Raw genomic sequence first — 16,378 nt, forward strand, 5'->3', positions numbered from 1 at the left:
TGGAAAAATAACCAAGGTTAGTACAACAGGAAAGACAACTAGAGTAGCTTTGAATTGGAGTATAGTGAAGATAAGAAAAAAAAAACAGGAAAAATTGATGATGGGTTTCTGTTAGTGAAGAATTTTAAGAATGATGAGGAACCACAAACAGATGGATCCTTTAAATTTATAATGGGATGCACAGCAGACTAAAAATGAAATATTGCTTTTGACAATTATGAGATTAACTAAACTAAAAACGAAATTCTGTTAGAAAAACAATAATGTTTAATAAAGGGGAGCATTCAGCAATAAGTGGATAAATACAGCCACAGAAAGTATAAATATACCATAGTAAAGACCTAAGACCAAAGAAGAGGACATTTGGAATAACGCTATTCTTGTGATCACCGAGGGTCAGTATTCAATTACCCAAACTTTATAACAACCAAAACACAGAAGTGACCGGTAGAGTAGATATTTGGCAAATGATAGCGTCCCAGGATTAAGATTTTATCCTAAACTAACAATAGTTTGGAATTTTGGTGTTTGTGGTCCTGGGGATAAGGATCTACTGGCTGTCCTCCGAAAATGTCAAGGGTTTATTGTATATTTCACATTGGAATGGCTCCTTTTATAAAGTATTGCTCTTGGGTTGTTGTTTGATTTTAAATAAATAATATAGGACATCAAACAGGCTTTCATTTCCTCATTCCTTAGGCTGTATATGACCGGATTAAGGAATGGAGTCAATACAGAGAGACAACTTTTTTCATTCTCTTGGAGTAGAGTTGAGAATGGACCAGGTAAATTATAAATATAGTGCGAAAATACATAAAGACAGAAGTCAGATGAGAACTACAAGTGGAGAAAGTTTTCACCCTCACTTTCTTAGAGGAAATGGTTATAACAGTGCTAAATATGGATACATAATTTACTATGATCGAAATAAAAGGAAACAAGTAAAAAAACAATTTATGAATACCAATATCTCCATTTTTAAAAAGTAGGTGTCTGTTGAGGTCAGTTCTAAAATACACACCATCTCACTAATGATCACATAAATGTAGTCCTTATGGCAGATCTGTAATTTGTACATTTCACAATTTGGGATTAATGACATTATAAATCCAGACAGCCAGGACATGGAGACTTACCGCACTTCCAAAATTCATCATCGATGGATATCTTAAAGGGTAGCATGTGGCCAAATATCTGTCAACTGCCATTAGGGTGAGGAGAAAATTCTCTGTGATCCCAGCTATACTACACAAAAACATTTGTACAATGCAATAATCCAGGGATATTGAACCTCCATTATTCCATACCAAGTAAAGTATGTGGGGCAAAACAAAGGTAGCGAAAAAAATTTCACACAAAGAAAGATACATAGGAGAATTGAGTTTAGCAGTGATGAGAGTTAAGCTAATAATCAATGTGTTCCCGATGAGGGTGATGATATAGAGCAAGAGGAAGGGAAGACAAATTAAACATTTCATTTGAAAGAGATTTCTAAACTCCAGAAGCTTCAACTCAGTTGTCCTTGTCTGGTTCTTTCCACACATTGCCTGATAATAAAGAATATGCAATTGTTATATACATACAAATCCATAGTTTTCATTATGGCATGCTCAATAACATGTTGGGTTCATACAAAATTAATAACAAGAATGATAAGATTTGGTATGGCTGCTCCTGGTGTAAGATCAGGTACATGGAGGAAGAATTTAGTAATCACATCAATGGGCTTAGTATGGGAAATCAGTGGAAATAATGTTTGAAAATTATGAACAGCCAGCTTCTTTATGGGGGAATTGATGGGCAATGTCTGAAATAGAAGAAACCATTTGCAATGTTTTAGCTAAGCTCACCTTTCTTTACTTCATTGCTGGCATCTTTACCTGCTTCTCCTCCAGGTTTGGAATCTCGATTAGCCGAAAAGTCTTGTGAATGTGCAGCCAGCTATCCTGAGATTGCACAGTGAGCGGTACATGTACAGATCAGTATACATTAAAGAAAAGTTTGCAAATAGTCAGGTAACTTTATTTTATTGTAGAGGTAGCACAAGCTACCTCATTGTACTGCGCTGTCAATTCCTCCTGTCAGTCATGATCTCCCAGAAAAGCACAATGATAAAATCCCCATGTTTAAAATAAGTTATAAAAGGTTATAATATGGATATGATTGCCCAGCCAAGATCTTACTCCTGTACACCGGTAACTATACCGGGAATAATGGTCTGATAGATGTTTGGATCACTTCTAAGACATAGGCAGATGAAGAATCAAAATGTCCAGATGTTGAGAAAAACTCAATCACAGATCACCAAAATGTCAGGAAAAAATCCCCAACTATCTGGTTCAATTGTCAGTAAATCCAGATCATCAAGAGAACATCAGCAAGAGAGTCACTAAAAATCACACAGGGTTACATAGCAAACTTCTTTATTGACCTTCCTTGCTATAAAGAAAACAAAAGAAAAAGGAAAACAACACCAATAGAATAGTTTCCTTTCATTAATGGCCAAGGTGAAGAAGAATGCTCTACGAGATTACTGGTCAAGTTGATGGAAATGTTATCTCACATTGGTGGTCAGTAGGAGGGAAAATAGATATCTATTAATGTTGGTGATTAGTAGATAAAATAATATACCATTTAATTGGTGGACAATAGAAGACAGAATGTCCCCTTATATTGGTTGGAAGTAATTTCTGTTAATTGGAGAAAGAATGTAGAAAGCCCCATGACACCTCTTTCCTATCACCTAGCCTCTGGTGACCAAAAACTGAATCAGGTTTAATAAGGCTTTCTGTTGATAGAAATGTTTCTGTATATGGGCAGTCAGAATAGGTTGCCCCAGGATAAATCACTTCTCCCCCTGACTTCATATCAGCTGTGTGGGTTACTATTGGAGAAGTTCAGCCACTGAGCTCAGATAAAATTAAAAAGCCTAAAAAGTTTGCACGGATTAAAAGCAATTTACACCATATGGCCAAAAGTATGTGACCGATTTTCCAAGTCCAAGGTCTGGTACAAAACTTAATCTAAAAGAATAAACCAAATTATTCAAATCAATCACACAAAAATTACAAACCTACTAACCTATATGTGCCCTTGTGTTGGTTGGCAGTAATTGCTGTTAATTGGAGAAAGAATGTAAAAAGCCCAATGACACCTCTTCCCTATCACTATCTAGCCGCTGGTGACCAACCACTGAATCACTGGCTAAACTAGACCGTCCAATGATAGTTAAGTCAGTGTGCTCAAAATAAATAATAAATAAAAAATTGCTGGGATTAACCACCTAAGCGTTACACTGAGGTCTAGATTTCTGTACCAAAAGTGATCCACTGTTTTTCATGAAATTTTTTTTTAAATTGTAGACCTGTAACTTACAGAAATATGTCCGAACAGGGGTTCTAGTAGATAATATGAATAATGTACAAAATCTCGGGCTTAACCATCCTTGCAGTTTTTTTTTGCCCGAGCGAAGGTCGGGCTTAACTGCAAGGAGGTTAAAAGCAGTTTACACCATTTATCTAAAAGTACATTAAAAACTTTCCAAATTCATCAAGGCTAAAGTCTGGTACAAATGTTAATCTAAAGGAAGAAACCAACTTAATCAAATCAACTACACAAAATTTACAAACTACTAACCTTTATACTCACTTGCCACCCCTTCAGGCACAATGGAGTACCACTTCTGCAACATACCCAATCAGGGGGTTATTGACTTACAACCCAAAACTTTAGGGTTTGGCCCTACTAGAACTGTCAATACCCCGCTGAAACCCTTAAAAGGAACATGTCATTTCACCATATATTATGCTTTTTTGTACCCTATACTCTAATGACCTTGCTCACAGTATAATTATTTAAAATTTGTATTTACCTATACAAGGAACACAATGTAGTAAAATAAATATTCACTTTGTATTATGTAGCCACAATCTTTTGTGTCACCTTCCTTTGAAGAAGCCCAACTGGGTGAAATATATCAGGTTAGAGATAATTATTTAAAAGGACAGAGACAATCGCACCTCACTGATTTTTGTTTCACCCTTTACTGACATGCATATGATAATATGTAAATATGTTCTATGACTTTTTTAAACATTATATTCACTATTATAATACACATTAATATTAGAATATACGTCAAGAATTTGTGTCAAATGTGTTTCTATCCTCAGATTACCAATTGTATCAGACCTCAGACTTGATGAATTAATGCCAACTAACCCCTCTCTAAATTTATGACCCCTTCTTGGTGAGAACAAACTCTCCCAATTTTTTATACCTTTGGCATTATGTGAAGCCAGGTCTTCTCATACAACATCAGAACCCGGCCTCATAATTCAGCACAAAATCCCATAGACCCACTCCAAAATCTTATTAGAATTCTTTACAGAACTTTGGAGGCTGGTAAAACTAAAAAAGTAAATGAAAAAATAAATAAAGTAAAATATTTCCCAAGGTCTTACAGATATAATGGTGGTCAGGTGTTTTATGAACCTTTACTATAGAGTGTTTTTAAAAAAATCTAAATATATTTTTGGAGATTTTAAAATGCCAGATTTCCAAAATTCACAGTATACTATTATGAATAAAGAAAGATAATATGCAATATGTTATGAATATAAACTTATTTCATATCATCCATACTTTTGCAGACTGCAGTCCGGGGCTGTCACACAGAAATGAGCTGGGAGCGGGGTTATAAATTTGATGGCTTATTTCTAAATCGTCGAACCCCCAAATGGCTATTTTCACAAAGGACCAAGAATAACTAGTATTCCACTAAAGGATTTGTAATCTTGTAATTAAATGTGTTTGAACAAAATGTTAGTTTATATTTAATAAAAATACACTATTGTAAAAGTTAATGAATAATCCATCAGTATCCAACATTTATAACACATAAAAATTTTTTTAAAAGTCTGTAGACCATTTTTGGCTCGCCAATCTTTCATTTAGGATACTTTGCCTTCCAGTTCTCCTACACTGATAGTGGAAACTAGTTATCCACTTATGACTAAGTTCTGATAGTACAAAACTTTAAAATGGAACTAAAGTAGGTTTGCCGGGTTTAGTTCCACTTTAAGTCCTCCTAGAATGTCCTGATAGTCTTAATGCAAAATGATCCTCCCTAAATTAACAAATGACCAGCTACACTTTCCCACCAGACTTTTTCTCTACCCAAGAAAGTATTTGACTTTTTTCCTTTACATAAAAGCCTTTCAAAAAAGTGTGCCCCTCCCCCCTAAACTGAAACCAGGCCCTGCAATAGTATTGGATATTCCTTGTTAGGAAATGGAGCCGGCACCAAAAATGGATCTTCCAGCCTGAATTGGCTATTAGATTAATCCTAGAGAAAATTCCTCTCATCAAGTAAAGATGCATTCGTGACTGCAGATCAAACCAATGGTTGTCAAAGGGACCCTTGGAATCATTTGGGGTCCTTTGCTTTCTCTGTGATACATAATATACAACCTATCAGCTAACATTCCAACAATATACTACAATGTACCACCAAACGTTACAATACCCCTGAGAAAGCTTCTAGCGGGCAAACATGTCGGGTACTTTCTGGAATGCTTGTCCACAACAGACTATAAGATCACTTACTATGTTTAAGGATCTTGAGTGATTTATATTGTATTTCTGAGAAAGCTTTTCAATATTAACACTTAAATTTTGCCCAGTAAAAACCCGCTGTCTTGTCTTTATTTATTTATTTATGTTTGTACAATTCGGGGTTGGCAAGTATATTTATGCCTTATTTGGCACATTTTACTGGGTTTTTTTTTCTGTTCAATAGAGACCTAACCTCAACCTTACTAAACACATATAGAATAAATTTAAAATGATGATTGTAAGCCTGGTCTTCTTATTCTGCATCATTACCTGAATGGTGCTGGGAGGCTCACACATCCAAGACATGATTAAAGGACCCATGAAGCATCAAAATGTGCAGATGTTGGGGCAAACTTTTGTGAATTATTTTGGCACATATCTGACATTTGTCAGCAAATTAGGATCAATTCGCTCATCTTTAGTGTGAACTAGGTCAAAAATAGTTAGGGAGTAGGGAACTCACTAGAAATCCCATTGTTGCAAAGAAAAAATTTTACTGAACCCTCCCACTTTGCTAATCAGAAAACGTAAGAGAAAAACACTTATTACCACAGTTATGTAGCACAGGACCTACAACGTACACCACTTACTACCATATGACTGTTTATTTTCTATTTATTAATTCATCCTTACACTGGTGGCCAATAAAATAAAGGTTTCTGATTGGCTAACAATGTAGAGGTCAGCAGGAGGAAGCATATCTACTTAGATTAATGCTCAGTAGAGGGGAGAATGGTTTCTTATGTTGGGGTTAAGTAGGAGAAAGGACGTCCCCTTCAGATGGTGGATCACAGGAATGAGAATGTCCCTTATATTGGTGGATAGAAGGAGGAAAATGTCCCCACATGCATACTAGTATGAGAATGAATGTTTGCTGAAACTGCTGTTCAGTTTAAGCAGAATGTAGAAAGGCCATTGACAGCTATTCTTGCATGGATTTCACTTTTACAATTTTAATTTTTCCAAATACACAATTTCCATGATCAGGAGAAAATGTGGTCTTGGTATAGAAAGCCCACTGACAACTCTTCTTGCCTTTGTGTTTGACTGAGACTAAAATTTCACTGCAGAGCCACAATCAGTATTACTAACACCCACACTAAGGCTAATTACACTTTAGTTGCCGATAACAAATCACCGAATCACTGGCTAGACAAGACTTAGTTAAGGTAGACCTCTAGCATATGGACAGCCTAGCCACGTGGTTCCAGGACAAACACTTTTGACTGGGCCCCTTACTGGTAGCAGTTCTGTCAGTAATGTGGCTCTTAAATCTGAAAGTAAGATAAATCTAAATGTACACTATTTGGCCAAATGGATGTGAACACCTCTCCAAAGTATTGGCTTCATTTGTACAAAACCAAGATTTGATTAAATTGGTGTGGAGGAATTGAAGTAGCTATCACAGAGACCTGATCTCAAATCTTCTGAATATCTTTGGCATTTGAACCCTAAGAGTGAGCTAGGTCATCTCAAACAACATCATTACTAGGTTTTACAATTGAGCACAAAGTTCCATACTTATATATACACTTACTAAATAGAACACACTGTCTATGACTGCTTCTTCTTGAGTATTTATTGACCAGTAAGCTACCAGTGAATTCCTAACTAAGGGTCAAATTGGGTAAATAGACAATAAATTATTTTTTTCCCCCCATAACAGATCCAGATAACATGGGGGAGCATTAAAATATTTCTCAGGTCTTCAGGGAACCCCTTCTATCATTACTATATCCACAGCTCACAGTGGATTAGTGTGGTGGTCAGTAGGAAGAATTCCTCCTACGTTATATTAATAATTAATAATATTAAAAATAATATTAATAATTGCGGACTAATAGGAAAAATGTCACCCTTAAAGATAGCCAAAAAGATCATTGACATCCATTAAATTTCCCTGAGAGTCACAAATTGCTCATTGCTTAAGCAACACCTGGCAACCTCTGGAGGAACCCTACGGTTCCACGGAACCCTGGTTGAGAAACACAATCCTAAAGCAATTTTTAGTGAGTTCTAACTTTTACTACAGCTAACAAGTTTACCTTAACCTCCCTGGCATAATTCCCGAGTGTGGCTTGGGGTTAATTTTCAGTGCCAAAAGTGGTAAACCCGAGAATTCAAGCGACGTCCTCCAGTGATGCCCGGCATCTGTGTCCCTGGCGTGTGAATGTTAGGGACTTGAGGCCAAGGGAATGAGATGCCGGCCGGGCTGGAGGGTGGGACCAGGCAAGAAACAATGAGAATTTTTAAATGTACCGCTTTTACTTTTAAAAAGAACCATTTTTCAGACCGCCAGGGAAATTAAACATGTAGGGGGTAGTAATAAGTAAGTGAACAGCAGAAAATCCTTTACTTAAAAGATTGTATGGGCATAACAGATCTTCACAGTATAAAACATCAATGATACGTAAATCAACAAAGATAACACAAGCATAAAACATGTCTACATAAGCTTCTAAATAACATTGCTGATGTGGTATGAAACAAATTGTACAGTTTTCAAATATTGATATTGCCTTTGAAATAGGGGGAAATTTAGCCAGAAATCAGAAATCCCTCAAAAGCATCCCCTGATCCTAAGGGGCATATAGGTTTTATAACAGGGGGAGCCATACACTTGCGGCCACTTTTGCTAGGGGGATTTTAGCAAAAATGCACAGATAATAGTTTCCATGAGTTGGTAACCGCTTTAAGATATCCCCCAGAAATATTTTCCTGCAAAAGACCCTTTACCAGACCCATGGTATTTTTTCTTAACATTTTTGACCATGTTTTATTTTTTTCCTCCAAGGCATTGCATGAATCCCTAATGGTTTCTTGGTAATAGTTCGATTTTAGGGAAACCCTTCCCAAATGCACCCCATCCTTGATTTTACCCCAACCCCTGATCAAACTTGGTGACATACCAAATAAGTATCAGTCAATTAAGAACAATTACACAAATTACTATATCAAACAAACACAAATTAAATGTTTTTATTTGGCTTATATTTTGGTGTGATGAAGCAAAATGTGTCACTAATACTTAATACCTGCTTGGACCATGATATCCCCCCTCCCCCATCCTCCTAAAGATTATCTAATAATCTTTACATCTATATATTCAAGTATGTTACAATACAATTCAAGGTTATAAATATCTGTTTATCTGTTTAGTATGTTCTCTTTTTAAAGAAATGGCCAGACTAAAATAACAGATGGCCAGTCTTACCACTTTCTAAATATTGAATATGTTGGTGGTTTTCTGTGTCTTACTCTCTTTTTTCCTTGTTATGCCCGTTTGGCCCTAACTTTCCCAGTTTCCTTTTCTGACTTGTGGATAGCCTGCACTTCAAGAAGATCAAGGGTTTTCTGTAAGTGGTCTTGTTGCCATTCGTATCCCTTGTATCCTCTGCTATTCGTATCCTTTGTACTGGCCAGTGGTCCTAGTAATATAATCCCCATTTGTCTCAGCTAAATAACCAGAAGTTATCCATGAGTGGGTATCCTGTACTTTAGGAAGATCAAGAGTTTTCTCTGAGGGACAGAGGTTGATGCCATTGGATCATTTGTACTGATCAGTGGTCCTTTTGACAAATTAGTTATCTTTTACCAAAGTTGGACTCCAGCTATTTAGTCAGTTCCGCTCTTCATAAGGTATTGGGAGCTAGCGTCAGTGGATGGGACACCTTGGGAGTTTGGAAATACTAATAAAAAGAATACTAAAACATTTTATTTTGTGTTATATCTTTATTTGTAGCCTTTTGAATATTTTAAGATATAACCACCCTTATGCATATTCTTCAGCGTGATGGGGAAGATATGGAAGCTTTCAGGATGTAACAAGTCCCCCACAACATTGAGGACTGCACACTTGCTTACTCCCTTCCCATCTCTTTGCAAAAACACTGAGTTTATTCAGGCATAATACAAGAAATACTAATTTAAATCAATTTCAAATGAAATAGCAGGATTTATTTGTACATGCCACCTTGAATTGAAAGAAAAAATGTCAAGAAAAAGTCACCAATATTCTAGAGCTGCCCCCCCCCCTCAGTACTCCCCCTCAGGACAAATCTGAATATTACAATTCATTGTAACTACAATATTTAGTAGGTACAAAGGAATCAGATCAATTGAATTGAAACCACAAGACATTTCCATCTTTTACCATTCAATCTGGGTTATACCACAGAGGAGATGCGTCAACGTGTGATCCCTGTTTGATGATCTGTTCCTAAGAGTTCACCAATGTGTGGAACGAGTTTTAGGATTATCAATGGGGCAATCATAGTTCAATTTAAAATACAAATACTTTATTTGATGCAGGTGTCCATCTTATGTATTTGAAAAATTCAACTTTGTTCCAAGAAACATTGAATGAATAATTGCAGGTAATTTGGGATCTGTTACAATATTGAAATACCCCTTTCACCTGCAATGGAAATTGTTGTTTTCAACTCTGAACAAAATTGTGTTGGGTCTCTTATTTTTTTAAAAATGTAAAAAATATATATTTTTTTTGCAGATGTGATCTGTCAAATGTTATAACCCTAAAGGAAATCCATTTAGAATCAAAGCATTGACCGTCATCTTATACTAATGAGAGCAAAGTAGTACCTAAAACAATCCATCATTTCGTTATTTCTTAGACTATAGATAATCGGATTGAGAAGAGGCGTCACAACAACATAAAACAAGGAGAGCATCTTGTTTATCTTTATGAAGTTTGGCCGAGAAGGAACCAAATAAATGATGAAAATTGTCCCAAAGTACATACAGACAGAAGCCAAATGTGAACTGCAAGTAGAAAATGTTTTTTGCCTCCCTGTCTTGGAAGAAATTCTCAGGATGGTATAAAATATGGAGACGTAGCTCAAAAGAATCAAGACAAATGGGAAGAGACTCAGAATGATGATTATAACAAATATTTCCGTCTCCACTAATGACGTATCTGAAGAAGACAACTGCAGAATTGGAGCTAGATCACAAAACAAATGATCTATAGTGTTCAAGCTACAAAATTGTAGGTTGCAGATTATAATTGTTGAGGTCACCAGAACTATAAATCCAGTCATCCAACCCCAAACTACCAGGTGGTTTCGAGTGTAGATATTCATGATGGAAGGGTACCTTAATGGGTAGCAAATGGCCAAGTGTCTGTCATATGCCATCACTGTTAGGAGGAGACATTCTGCACTACCGGTCGCCGATCCCACATAGAGCTGGGTGATACAACCGTAGAATGACATGTAACCACCATTCCACCATAAAATGTAGAGCACATTTGGCATGATTATAGTGGTAAAAAACATTTCACAAGCTGATAGATTACAAATGAAGAAGTACATTGGTGAATGGAGTCTTGGACTGATAGCTATCAAGACTATAATTAAGATGTTACCCATAATTGTGGTAAGATAAACAAAGAAGAACAAAAGAAAAATGAAAATCCTCATGTTTTGGAGATCACCAAACCCTACAAGAAACACCTGCATTACCGCTGTCTTGTTCTGTCCACATGTGTTCTGGCAAGAAAGGGAGCAACATTCAGTATGTGAAGCATGGATTTAGAAACTAATAAGGGGCTTTGTTAAAAATTCCATAATACGATTAGGAGTTGGGTTAATTAAAGAATAAAAGCTTTAAAAAGTTTGTTGTTTTTGCATTGCTGAGTGAAAAGTCTTGACTTTTTTCCAGAATTGTTGTAGTATGTGTTCTACTTTTTCTCAAATTTGATTAATCCCTCAACATTGTCTATTATCTATCTTTGAGGCTGAATAAGGAAAAACTGACTCATGAACAAGCCTGATCATCGGCACATTTGCATATGGAAGCCAATGCTCAGGGTCATGCACACATTTGTCATTATAGAGAGTGAGTTTATTATTCTGGCACTGGATTTGGAGCAAATTGCCGTATTTGAGCTTAGCACATTCTAGGAAAGTTGGTTATTGGTCATCAGTTCATGTCACTTGTACTAACCTGTACTTCTGCATTTCTTTGACTACTCACTCCATTATTCCTGTGTCTCCCATTACAGGTTTTGGCTTGTATGCTGACTTTTTGCTCTGCTGTGCTAGCTCTGCAGCATGTTTGATATTGACCCTTTCTTGGACACAATGGCTTCTACTTGCCAAAGGGGTTCCTCTGGTACAAATTGGTTGTTGCTGACTACTGCTTGCCATGACTACTTCTGCTTGTGTTCCTGTGCTCAAATTGCCAACCAATATTTTGTGTAGAGCTGGTCTCTAGTACAGAAGTGTCTGGAATAATGTTTCTCAATCTTTAAAACATGAAGAACCCCCTAGACATACCATCCAGGACTTCAGGGACCCCTACTGTAATTACTATATCGCAGTGCACTGGCTTAGTGGTCAATGAGAAGAATGTCTCTAACATTGGTGGCCAGTAGGAAAGCTGCCACTTTTACAGATTGCAAAATGGGTCATTGGTGTCAGAGGTAACTGACCTGAGAGTAACAAACTGCTCATTGCTCAAGGAAACCCTAGCAACCTCAGGAGGAACCCTAGTTGAGAAATACTGATCATTTATTGAATCCATCATCTACTCCAGATAAAGTACTCTGCCTCCTCTCTTGTCCCTCTCTCTGCTATATCATGTCACCAAATCTGGAAGTTCTGAACAGGAGGTGTGAGGGAAGCCCTACAATCAAATTGGTCCCAGTCAGGTAATTGACAACCTTAGATATATTTCTGGCTTAGGTTTTTTCTCCTTTGCTTTTCTCATTCTCTTTCAGTATTTTTAAAAAAAAAATAGGTACAAAGTAACCTAATCATATTTCATAAAAATCATTTCTAACTTGCTGTCCACCTGTATTATATTTTTGCAAACTTTTGCCATAAAGTATTCGCCCTTCACCAAGTTTTTAAAAAAACATTCACTCTATTTCAAACAAACAAATATTCTATTGGTAATAGTGATCTAAAATATGTAAAAATAATGATGTGAGTGATAAATATTTTTAATGATTGTGCAGTACATTAAATAAAAATAAACATAATAAATTAATCAAATAACTAAAAAAATTAAAACCCAATAAAAAAACACAATTTATACAGTTCTTTCTATCTTTGCTGCTGGTTTAATGACTCCTTTGCACTGTGGAATATATCATGTTGTAAAAAAAAAAGGAAAATATGTAAATCCTGAAATAGGTTTTATAAAATATATAGGCTGTAGAAAGCTATAGAAACATGTGGAAAAAAAAGCAATACATACCATCAGGTTTTGTTCTCTCTTTTTCTTCTTTTTCTTTTGTATTGATCTCTCTAAATCTCTTATCAGGGATACTAGGAAAATTAACTAGTTACCATCAACATGCTAATAAAAACTCCCATAAACTCTGGATTTATATAAATGCGGGTTTTGTATTTTGTGCCTTTGAGTTTTAAATAAACAGATCTTTATACGGGTCTCTTAACTTTATAATGCTTTCTGTTGATTGGTCCGTGTTGGCATGATAGGCATTCCTGTTCTGCCAATAGAGTTAATTGCTTCAGATTTGCATGAAGGATGATGAGTTGTGAAGGTCATTAAAAATAATGTTTCATACACAACATAGTAAAAATAATTACAATTTCCACAATATATAGTTTTATGCAATATGGTATTTTCACTTCTTTCAGATGAAGTTCTCCAGTATCTTTTTCTTCCTATAATAAATTTAACCTGATAAACTCTATAAAGTCTCTGCACAGATATACACCTATACATGAAACATACATAATAAAGTATTTAAACATAACTAAGATTCACTAGACTTTATATAGAACAATAAGAGCAGTCTGCATTTTTTATTGATGTGTTATCTACATTCTGAAATAGAAAAAAATCCCAAGGGGCATATAAATGGAGACTTGGGTAAGAAGACGCAAAGGGAGCCTATTATGATAATTATTATATTAGAATATGTGGAAAAAAAAAACTTGGAACAAGTTAAAACTGAACTAAAGAAAATGTAACATACCACTAAGAAGAATGGCTCTTACATTGCTGGCCATTGAGAATGTTCCTTTTACATTCACTGTTGTCAGTTAAACGGCCCTGAGAGACACAATTTGTTCATTTCCCAGGGAACCCCTAGCAAAATCAGGAGGAACTATGGGGTTCTATGGAACCCTTGTTGAGAAACACTATTCTAGATTGTCTGGAAGACTACCATAGGCTACAACTGGGATCAGTGGAGTTTATATCAAATACCCTGATTACTACTAGAGTTGCTGAGAACTAAAAGAATCCAAATCAGAATTCTTCTTTTTTTTAACCTATAGCTATGCACCTTACCTTGCAATGTCAGGGAAAGTATACAGCAAATGACCGCAGGCTCAATTGTCAGTACCATATGCTTAGCCAATCTAGCCATAGAACAATGGCAGCTGTCATCATCCGACACCAAGATTGGTTGAGGATTGGCAACAGCTCTCTTGGACTGAGCTCCTGTTATTGTGATGACACAATGCAGAAGGAAGCAGCTGGGAACACCGTATTTCAGATGCCCTTTTGTGGATTGCACCCATGCTCCTGACCCCCATTTTCTAACCAAAAAAAAGCAAGCATGAAAATTGTGGGCATAAATACCCCACGCCAAATAAAGGGTCCAGTTCAAAAAGGATAAACTCTATACCACCATTATCTGCCCACCCGTCAAGCTGTCATTGACATTTTAAAGATGCAGATGGTTTTCGAAGATGTTTATCTTCTAAAACCAGACTCTTTCATTGGCTTAGGATTTTTGCGTCCAAACTTTGATCGAACTTTGCACCTAGTGTCAGACGTTTTTTTAAAAAATAAATGGGAGACACCGGTATGACCAAGGCCAAGAGCTGGAAAATGAATGCCTAGGCATGTGTTAGGCTTAAACAGAGCCTGTAGGATGTTATTAAAGGTAAACTGCGGGGAGCACTGCAGTGACCAGTCACCAAAACAGGACATTATGTTACATACGCAACACTAAATATATGTATACAGGGTACTCTCCATAAAAGTGTATCCGTTTTAATTCTTTTGCCAGATTTTGCAAAATAAAGTACAAAGGCCCTGTAGTAATAATATTTGTTTATGTATTTATGGATATTTTTAGCAGCATTGCATACGTACCCTTTTTAAATGGCCAAGGTCATGTCTTGGTCATCTATATGCAATTCCTGAAATACGCTCGTTGCTTATTGTGAACACCAACTTGTTAAGGACCATTTCTCATTTGTTTCATTGCTATTGTTATTTTTGGGTTGTTCAGTATTGGCACATTTGGTTATTTGGTATGAAATTTACACAGATTCACTGATTAGGTCTCTAATATTCAGCTTGTGAAAAAAAAAAAAATGCACAAACAATGGAAAATATAAGATAAGAACAACAAATTCACCATTGATATATTCCATCCTTTCATCTCCCATATCTGCACAAACAAATATGTGTTCCCCAATAACAAAATGGTACCTTTGTCTGTGTTATTTACTGTTCTAAGCTTTAGGCAGTGTAGTGAGTCTTTTTTATACTTTTGAAAAAAATTCAAGCTGTACAAACATTGTCTATTTATGAACGGTGTGTGTTCCTACTTAATCTTGATATGTTTAGTATAGTTCAGCAATGAGCTTCCTATAATAATGTATAAGACATCCTTTGTGCCTAGAAGTTCTTTTTATTGGACTCCCTGCACAGCTTTTGCATCTTTTCAATTTGTACCTACAGGTCACCCACCCAGGGGTCATACACGGGCCACCAGAATGCCAATGCAGGTAGTCCTGCTCTATTAGTCCTTGGTTCAAGGTAATAAACATTTGTCGTAGACGTTTGGCAGCTTGGTTGGTTTAGCGGGCAGTATGGTTGGCTCAGTGGCTAGCACTCTCATCTCAGCGATGACGCCATCTGCAGGGAGTTTGTATGCTCTTCCTGTGTTTGTGTGGGCTTCCTCCAGGCACTCCAATTCTTCCAACATCACAAAAACATGTAGCTAGGGTAATTGGCTTCCCCTTAAAAAAATGGCTTTAGCCCATGCTTCCCTACATTTGACCATGGTAGGGAAGTAAGATTGTGAGCCACTTTGAGGAAGAGTTAATGAAAGGACACTGGAAAATGCTTCCTCACATGTCAGAGCTAAATAAATACAAAAATAATTCCATACAATTACATTTACTTCATGTAAGGTAAATGGATTAGGCACATGTGGTACCTATCATGACGTATTCACACAACTGTTGCATTTTAAATGTCCTGTAATATGAAATCTAGGCATGCAATTAAAAACAGTGCAATGGAATAGCAAAACTCCTCGGGCCCTGTCACGCTGGAGGAGACAGGGCCACTAGGGGGTGCTACTGCTTGCATGGGAGTGGTGTGAGCCCTGAGAGAGGCCAAGGCGCAGAGTCTAAGCAGTAACCAGATCTTCTCCAGAGCCTCTGATGGTGAGGATGTTGTGCTGCTGGTTACTTCCAGGTTGCGGTCCTTGGGCACACCAGGGTGGGCAACATGAAACATGGTACCAAATCAAAAAGCAGAATATTAGTCGAGGAAGCCCGGGGTCAAGGCAGGCAGCAAGCAAGATAGGTCAGGTCACAAGCCAGGGGTCAAATACCAGGGATCCAGGAGACAGACACCAGTGACACAGGGGCCACTACGGACAAAGGGCACACAGGACATACTGGAAGCAACAGGAGACGACACAGGGATAACCAGAGACTGAGAGGAACACTGGAACAACACAAGGGAATGGGCTGGAAACACAGACTTGGCAACAAGGGGTTAACGCAGAAGCTGG

The 16,378-nt window shown here is 36.9% G+C and overlaps 1 protein-coding gene across 1 annotated transcript; it reads right to left on the reverse strand.

Annotated features, from left to right (window-relative positions):
* Positions 1 to 10,187: 10,187 nt before the first annotated feature.
* LOC140322042 (olfactory receptor 10A3-like) lies at positions 10,188 to 11,096 on the reverse strand. The gene has a single exon (XM_072398694.1). It carries the CDS (start codon positions 11,094 to 11,096, stop codon positions 10,188 to 10,190), a length of 909 nt encoding a protein of 302 aa, XP_072254795.1.
* Positions 11,097 to 16,378: the final 5,282 nt, after the last annotated feature.

The sequence above is a fragment of the Pyxicephalus adspersus genome, chromosome 2 (assembly GCF_032062135.1).
Source record: "Pyxicephalus adspersus chromosome 2, UCB_Pads_2.0, whole genome shotgun sequence".
Classification (NCBI taxonomy): Eukaryota; Metazoa; Chordata; class Amphibia; order Anura; family Pyxicephalidae; genus Pyxicephalus; species Pyxicephalus adspersus.

Excerpts from the sequence above, each read along its gene's own strand:
- LOC140322042 (XM_072398694.1), bottom strand. The coding sequence starts at position 11,096 with ATGCAGGTGTTTCTTGTAGGGTTTGGTGATCTCCAAAACATGAGGATT.